Here is an 8,679-nt window from a genome sequence, read left to right as displayed (position 1 = left end):
ACACTCTTAAAGTGCCGTGGTAAAGGAGATGCTTTAAGTGCTTTGATGTAAAATCAAGATGTACTAGAACTGCACTTGTGCACTTTAAAGAGCTTCGAGGCAAAATGGAGAGCAGCATTGTGGATTTTCTCAACCTCAGCCTTCAGTGTTAACTGTCATTAGTGGGCAGCTCTAGAGTAAGAGGGTATTGTTTGATTATTGCTAGACGCACACACACACACACACACAGACACACACACACACACACACACACACACACACACACACAGACAGACAGACGCGCGCGTGGAGCGGCGAGAAAGACGCTCCGTGTAGGAAGGCGTATTTTTTTATCTCTTTTATTATCGTCCTTCTCTCAGACGTTTGTATTGGTTGGGGAAATGACGCTGGCTCAGAGAAAGAAAAAGACTAAACAAAAAAAAAGAAAACAAAAGGGGAAAAAAAAGGGATGGCTCAGGATGATCAAGGCTGCCTTGACCTCAGACGACCGTCTCTGGAAACAAAGGAACGGTCTGTTTGCGGAGAGAAAGGAAGGAGTGGAGAGAGGGAGAGAGAGCGTGTGTGTGTGTGTGTGTGTGTGTGCGTGCGTGCGTACGTGCGTATGAGTGCGAGCAAGCATGTGTGTGTGTGTGTGTGTGCGTGCGCGTGTGGCGGAGCAGCGGTCGGCCCAGCTGGGGGCCTGGCGTGAAGCAGGCTGTGCCCATTAAAAGCAGGTCAGGACAGGAGCTGCAGAGGAAGTGGAAGGCCGTTACGTGCTACTGCAAACATCGTTTTAGAGGTGAAAGAGAAAAAACTGTTTCTTTCCACTCTCACACTTAGGCACTTGTTTGTTTGTTTGTTTGTGGTAAAGATGGCAAAGATAATGAAATAAATAGCAAGACAGATCAGTTTTCTTTCTATATGGTTGTTTTATTTAAACCGCAAGATATTTAATGCCCATTGAATTTATCAAACAGGCTAGTTCACAGTATGTGACTGTAAATAAAAAGATACAGAGTATGACAGTTCAAACACCCTTTTACAGATTGTTAGATCTCCAAAAACAAGAAAAATATGTTTGTCTTCAAGCGTGATGGTGTTGTCTTTTACATCAGCCTTTCACTCCCTCTCCTCCACACACACACACACAGCGCCGTTGTTTACAGGAACAGAGCTCCCGCCCACATGAGCAGGTGCACAGCCCAGGGTTTGAGTCAGTTTTGGAGGGAGCGTGAGAATACCAGAGAAAGCAGCATCATTAGCAGAGGAGGGGACAGGGCATGCTGAAAGTGCCTCTGTTCCTCTCCGCTGACCTCCGGTTGCAACACACAGAACCCCCGTCTCTGGGTCTGACCTCTCGTCTGGGCCAGCTGAGCAGGCCGAGGGAATTCAGACACCAGACACACAAATCACCGGGCCTGGACAGAGGCTGTGCTGGAGCCGAGACACTCGCTCCACCAGGCCCTGTTGTTACTTCCCAGGAGCTCAGCCAGGCTCCAAAAGAGATGTCAAAAGTTGTGTGCCATCAGTCACGTCCAGGGCCGCGTCTCCTCGTGCCGCACGCTCAGAGTGTTGATTGGCAGTGGATTGCGCATCTAAATCGCCCCGTTTCATTCATGTCCGATATGACGCAGGGTCTGTTACCTCTTTCCCTAAGCCTGTTTTTTTTTTTTTTTTGGAATGAAAGCATTTTGTTTTCTGTTCTAAATGTGTCAGTGACTGATGACAAAGAGGCAGCGTGTGAAGACAGCAAGCCCTTACTCCACTGGTTAATTCACTCCTTCTTGGAGATGAGCAGTGTTATTTTAGTCATACACTCTAGTCTGAGTGCAGTTGTGGGACTGGGCCACATTGTGGGACTGTGGCCAAGTTAGTGGCAGGTTTTGCCTCCCTCATAAACCCGCTGCTATTTTGCAAATCACATTTGTCATGCAAACAGTGTTATGAAGTAGTTTTTCAGGAAATGAATAAACGGAAAGCGCGCATGGCCAGAGACACTCAGCGCCTCGGTAAAAGCTGGTTAACCTCCAAAAACTGTCGGTGACTAGGTTGGATGGCATGTCTGGGAGAGCATCGCGTTCATCCTTGATTATACCCTTGGCTCGCTCTACAAGGTCGTCTTTCTCTCTGCCAGCTTCAAAAACAGCTCTTGACACCTTGTGCCGTAGGGACCTTGTCCTTGACAAAAACAGTCCATTATTGTCTGATTCTTCAAATCCCTTCTTTCACATCAACAAAAATAGAAAAGAAAAAAAAAAAAAAACCTGCTTTGTGTCTCGGAATTCCTTTGTCTGTGTTTTGTGTATGCAGTACCAAGCACGCCTCTCGCTCTCTCTCTCTCTCTCTCTCTCTCTCTCTCTCTCTCTCTCTCTCTCCTCTCCAGTTTGATGACATGTGACCTGTCTAATCTTGGCTTTGTCTTCTGCAGGTTAAACTGTACGCCCTGTGGGGGGCTGTGTCCTAAGGTGTGTATGGGCGTAAAGACGGTGGACTCTGTGACAGCCGCCCAGGCTCTGAGAGGCTGCACCGTGCTCAACGGCAGCTTAGTCATCAACATCAGAGGAGGGAGTAAGTTCCTCACAGTTTACTCAGTTCGCCTGAAAATAGGAGGGAAAAGATGGTAAATGATCAGAAATCGTAACGTGTTTGAAACCATTGCGTAGCACACAAGCACTAATGGACATAGTTCCAAGCTCTTTTGAAAGAAAACCTGGTCCATCTTACTCCTCTTTGATGGCTGTGTGGTCACAACACTGGTTACATCTCACTCTGTCCAACAGATAACATAGCGGCTGAGTTGGAGGCTAACCTGGGCCAGCTGGAGGAGATCACAGGCTACCTGTCTGTGCGACGGTCCTACGCTCTAGTCTCTCTCTCTTTCCTCCGCAAGCTTAGACTCATCCGCGGAGAGACCCAGGAGGTTGGGTAAGAACCTCAGCTTGTGTGGGGTGATATGGTGCATTGGGCCATCCCATTCTTTCTTCAATTAAGTTTATATATATATAAAACGCGTCACAGAACTTTCTTGAATTAGTTTTTGCCTGTTTAAGACAGACCAGGGGCTCCTGTAGTCAAGTCAGTGGATTGAATAGATGTACATATTGTGGGTCTGATTTTGGTTTTCTGTTCAGGAACTACTCATTCTATGCCTTGGACAACCAGAACCTGAGGCAGCTTTGGGACTGGTCCAAACACAACCTTACCATTGTGAACGGTCGCATGTTCTTCCATTACAACTCCAAACTCTGCATGTCTGAGATCCGCAAGATGGAAGAGGTGACGGGGACCAAGAACCGGCAGATAAAGAACGACATCGCCTCGAAGACCAACGGAGATCAGGCATCATGTGAGTGATCCACATAAAGTCATCTGTCAGTGAAGCAAACTGAATGACATTACAACTGCACGCCCTGCATTATAAACCAGATGGTATTGATAGCGATGGTGAGTTTGTAACAATGTTAATGAGGGTAAGTGGAACTTTATTACTCAGCGTGTCTCTGCATTTGTTTCAGGTGAGAACCGGTTGTTGAAGTTCACCCAGATCCGTACATCATCAGACAAGATCATCATCAGATGGGAGCCTTTCTGGCCTCCGGACTTCCGTGACCTGCTTGGGTTTATGGTCCTGTACAAAGAGGCGTAAGTACTTTTATGAGTTTGTTTTGATTGGGTGCTGTCAGCAAGCTCTTTTTTTTTTTTTTTTTTTTTTTTTTAAACAATGTTTGCTTGTTTACTGTTCAGTCAGGAGCCTTTCTGTGAATTTACTGTTCTACTTGCATGGCCAGGACATTTGAGCACAAACATTTAATCCATATTTAAAACTTAAACCGGCTTTTGGCGTAAAATCTCACATATAAAAACAAGAGACAGGGCAGAGCTTGTTCAACAAACCCTCTGATTGATGAATCCACATAGCAAAAAGTTGATCTTTAAAGTTTTTTTTTCTTTTTTTAGGCCATATAGGAATGTCACAGAGTTTGATGGACAGGACGCATGCGGCTCCAACAGCTGGGTGATAGCAGATGTGGACCCGCCCTCCCGGGCCACAGAGGCCAGAGACCAGCTGGAGCCGGGCCATCTCATCATGCCTCTTAAGCCCTGGACACAATACGCAATCATGGTCAAAACTCAGCTCTCAGCCTCCGACGAACACCAGGTCCACGGGGCAAAGAGCGAGATCATCTACGTTCGCACCAACGCCACCAGTAAGGACCTACATACAACTTTGTACTCTCTGCAACGAGCCCACTGCTGTCTCTGTCTCACCCTCTCTTAAGCCTAGACTGAATCTATCTTTAACAGGTCTGTCATTTTATCGCTGTATCTTACCCTCTGTTGAGTGACAGTAAATCACTGTAGCTTTTCTGTTCTGGGAACAGAAAAGAAGAAGGGAAAAAAAAAAAAACACGAAAGGGGGTAAATGGGTCGTCGACGCCTGGTCGCTGTGTGAAATCACTCACCAGCGGGCAATCAATCATCTGAGGCACAGAGTGATTCAGGCAGAGGACACGCGTGGTTTGGTTTCTGTAATGCCAGCTGTCTGACGGGTTTCCTTTTGCGCTTGTTCTGTCTTTCCTTCCTGATTAACCGCATCACCACGCTACGAGCAAAATAAGCTTGTTTTTTGGCCACAAGTTGGCTGCCTGTCAGAGCGGCGTCGCTCGCCTTAGACGCTTCTTCTCCCCCGGTTTGGCAAACCATCGGGTTCACAATCTGTGTCGTCTCTGCCACCTCCGCATTTCTCATCAGGAGGAAACTATCATTAGCGTCTCTGGCTCACCAGGGACCGAGCCTGACAATGTGGTCCAACCAGTGCTGAGCGCTGTCGTAAGTCATGGCGCTCGGCGGCTGCGATACAGGATGGTGATGCCTTGAACTGTCTCCTACCCTGTTTTCTTTTAAAACATTCTCTGTCTGTCTTTCCTCACACCCCCCCCCCCCACCGCTCTCTTAATTCCCCCCCCCCCCCCCCCCCCCCCCCTTTTCATTCTAGGGCCTTCCGTGCCACTGGATCCCATTTCCTCCTCTAACTCCTCGTCTCAGATTATCCTGAAGTGGAAGCCACCTAACGACCCGAACGGCAACATCACCCACTATCTAGTGTTCTGTCAGCAGCAGCCTGAGGCCAGCGAGCTCTACAAGTTTGACTACTGTCAGAAAGGTGAGTGGAAGAGTCTGCTGAGACGCTGTGTTCCTGCGCCATCAAGCGCTGTCAGAGAGGCGAGAATGACATGCTAACCAACACACACACGCACGCACGCGCAAGGATTACGCCAGTGGCTTTAACCGCTGTGGTGAGTTTGAGGCTCTCGTGACTTGTCAGACCGGGCTGATGTAATAAGTCATAGGTGAAGCTTAAGTCTGCATTTAAAAGTCTCTTCAGTAAAACTCAGCAGTGAGTCTGCCATAAGGGTTTATCTGGTGACAGGCATGTGGTGTAAGAGAGGCCTAAGCGTGTTTTCAGCACATTTCAATTTATCACTGCTGCCTGATCAGCTTCTCACACTGGAATTTGTAGATCATGTACTCAAAAGATGAAACAAGGTCAGTCCTGTTTGTTATCACATGCTAACCACGGTAAGACGGGAAACCTTAGAGACCCAGTCAAATCAAATGGAAGTTTACGATATTATTGCTCAATTGTTGAATAACATGCAGCAGCATTTCAAGCTCAATGAGGTGTGAAGAATTTTCAACAAGGACTTCCTGTTTACTTCTTCTTTAACATGCAGCGCTCCAACTCTCAAGCCAGCTTGTACATATGACTCGTATGTGCGTTTAAAAGTATGACATTTGCTCTGCCTTCTTATGTACACATGCAAACGAGATGGAGTTCGCAGTTCAGAGTTCAATATCCGTGTGTTAGCTTTAGTCGGCAGCTGAATCCATTTCAGTTTATGGAGTATATTCCGGATCTTACAGAACGACAGATGCTAGCGCTGTTCTGATCTGTTTGATGAGGTTGTGACTTTTATGAAGTGAGAGGGACAGTCTCAATGTGAAGAGACATTTCTTGTGACTAAAACAGACTCTTGTCCTCATCCACTCCTGCATCCACAGTGCTTTTGTAAACTATATTTGGTGTCTCGAAAACCTGAGGGTGGCCAGCTTGCTGGGGTTGCCCAGCAACATGCGTGTAGTTCAAGGAACGGGAGGGTTGGGTGACATACATATATGTGTGTGTGTATGTATTTTTTTTGTTGTTGCTGTTATTTTGTTCTTGAGCAGTGGCTTAGGTTCACTTAAGGGCTGAGTTTCTCCAATTAAACAGCAACAGAAAACAAACTGTTCTGAAAAATGCACTTAGTGGTGGTATCTGGAGTGGTAGTCAAAATGAATAACGAAAAAAGTGCATTTTATCAAATCCTCAAAAACACTGCGAATAACTTTTTTTTTCCCTTACCCTTTTTTTTTTTTTTTGTTCAGGCATGAAGCTGCCCTCCAGGGCTCCCACACAGGTGGACAATGACGAAGAGCAGAAGTGGAACCAGACAGAGCAGCAGGGTTCTGGTGGAATGTGTTGTGCCTGCCCCAAAACCGAGAAACAGCTCAAGAAAGAGGCAGAGGAAACAGAGTACCGCAAGACGTTTGAAGACTACCTGCACAACGAGGTCTTTTACCTCAGGTAGCCTGCCCATTTGAGCATGAAGAACCCTCATGTTTTTACCAGGACCATATTTTCATTTTTTTTTTTTTTTCTGTTAGCACAGTGATAATAAGACTCATATGTTTTGCCTAACATGACCTCCCTGGCACCCAGTCAAACAGTTGTAGCCGTTGCCTAACCTTCACATTGGTTACACTGAAACAATTCTCTTTGTTTGTCCAGTAGTTTCGCTTTGATTGCGGTACAAAGTTCAGTGTCTCTCTCTCTTTTTTTTTTTGTTTTTTTTCCATTGTAACCAAGACACTATCTCCTCCAGTTGGTTTGTGTTCCACTTTCAGAGGCCTTGGAACTCTCCAAACTCTGGTTCAAACCGTGTGGCTTTTCTGTGTGGGAGCGTGTCCTTCAGCAGCCTGTTCTGAAACAGGTGGCTCGGGGGGCCTCGTTCCTCCCCTCCTCACACGCTCCCATCCCTCTCTCTCTCTCTCTCTCTCTCTCCGCCAGAGTCTCTCCCCACTCTTAGTTTAGTCTACCTGCCGAGGAGCAGATGTGAGCTAATCTATGGCGTCACGCCAGGTTTACAAGAGAGAAAACAAACGCAGTGCTCATCTAGACAGCATCCTGCACGGGAGAGTTTAGCGCAAACCTCTCGTATTGAATGTGGAGGGTTTTTTTTTTTTTTTTTTTAAATTCCTGAACCACAACCGCTCTGTCACATGACATAGTAGTACAAGTCCCCTGTGCAAGCTCCTGATTTAGCCAAATAGTATAACCTGCACTGAGATGAGTTAATGACTGAAACTAGATGCCGTTATGCATGTCCCGTGAAGCAGGAAGTTTAGGCTGGTTGGTTGTTGTAGTGCTTTGGAACGATTGCTGCTGACCACCAGCCGTTTAGCGCCCTCTAATGGTGACTAGCAAACATTGAACAAGTATGCGTTAAATGCAGTGCCTTGAACTGGTCAAGGTGATCCCAGATAGCTGTTAGTCCCAGGCAAGCTCTTAAGTTCAACCAGCTATTTCTATTATAGTGGCGTCAATTAAACATCTTAAATGTTTTGTTTTAAGTCTTTTCTACCCTGTCCAAATAGATGGTCGAGAACACTGAAAGCAACGTGTTTAATTATGCGTGTATACCCGGTACATGGTTTCAATCCCGAAGGACTATCCAAAAAAAACCCAAAATAGCTAATGATCGCCTTTCTCTCTCTCTCTCTATAGGCCATCTAGACAGCGCAGATCTCTCGGTGTGGCCAATAAAACTCGTCCGCACTTCCCGACCACGCCCTCCACCCTGCTCAACGCGTCAACCACTCCAGGCCCAGAGAAAAGTCCAGAGTTCATGAAGAAAGTGCTGCGGGTGGAGGCGAAGGAGTTTACGGTCATCTCCGACCTACGTCACTTCACCAGCTACCAGATAGAAATCCACGCCTGCAACCACCCCACAGACCCCAGCCGCTGCAGCATGGCAGCGTACGTCAGCGCCCGCACCATGCCCGAGGGTACGTCATCGTCTGTGCCGTTTATCGCGCGCGCGTGAAAACCGCTCTCTAACAGCAGCTTGGCGAACGTCGCGTCTCGTCGAGGAGTAGGATGTGCGGTTGTGCTGAAGCGCTGTTCTGGTTTTGTCTGTTCTTGCATTCTCTGTTGTAGACTCGTGATGTACCTCTCTTGTTCGGAGCTCCGTGTCTTACGATCTTTGTTCTTTTGGGTTGTGCAGATAGAGCCGATGACATAGTGGGGCCCATCATCTGTGACGTGTCTGAGTACTCAGTGCACATTAAATGGATGGAACCCAAGGCCCCTAATGGCATGATCATTCTGTATGAGGTCAACTATAAGAGACTGGGGGATACAGAGGTAAGAGTAATGATATATTAACATTTTATACACAGGAACAAACCAAGTAGTTCAGAATACCTGTTTATTTGACTGGGTTACAACACTGGTAAACCCACACCCACATTTTGCTTCTTTAGGACAATATACCACCAGTCCAGGCACACAGAAATGTCTTTGTATGTTGACTCTTATGAGTGTCTAACAGTGTAATATTATTCACATTTTAAGAACATTTTGTACGTTTTGGCAAG

At 46.7% G+C, this 8,679-nt stretch overlaps 1 protein-coding gene across 2 annotated transcripts in view; it reads left to right on the top strand.

The window, feature by feature from the left end:
- Positions 1-8,679, top strand: part of insra (insulin receptor a) — a 38,262-nt gene that overhangs the window by 25,177 nt on the left and 4,406 nt on the right. For both annotated transcript variants that reach the window (XM_030773120.1, XM_030773121.1), the window contains 9 exons: positions 2,408-2,547; positions 2,760-2,904; positions 3,111-3,325; positions 3,495-3,621; positions 3,937-4,187; positions 4,976-5,143; positions 6,409-6,607; positions 7,808-8,088; positions 8,307-8,446. In XM_030773120.1, coding sequence (XP_030628980.1) covers positions 2,408-2,547; positions 2,760-2,904; positions 3,111-3,325; positions 3,495-3,621; positions 3,937-4,187; positions 4,976-5,143; positions 6,409-6,607; positions 7,808-8,088; positions 8,307-8,446 — 1,666 coding nt within the window. The remainder of the gene's footprint in view (positions 1-2,407; positions 2,548-2,759; positions 2,905-3,110; positions 3,326-3,494; positions 3,622-3,936; positions 4,188-4,975; positions 5,144-6,408; positions 6,608-7,807; positions 8,089-8,306; positions 8,447-8,679) is intronic.

This window comes from Chanos chanos, chromosome 5 (assembly GCF_902362185.1).
Source record: "Chanos chanos chromosome 5, fChaCha1.1, whole genome shotgun sequence".
NCBI lineage: Eukaryota > Metazoa > Chordata > Actinopteri > Gonorynchiformes > Chanidae > Chanos > Chanos chanos.
This window is presented reverse-complemented; position numbering and strand designations above follow the sequence as displayed.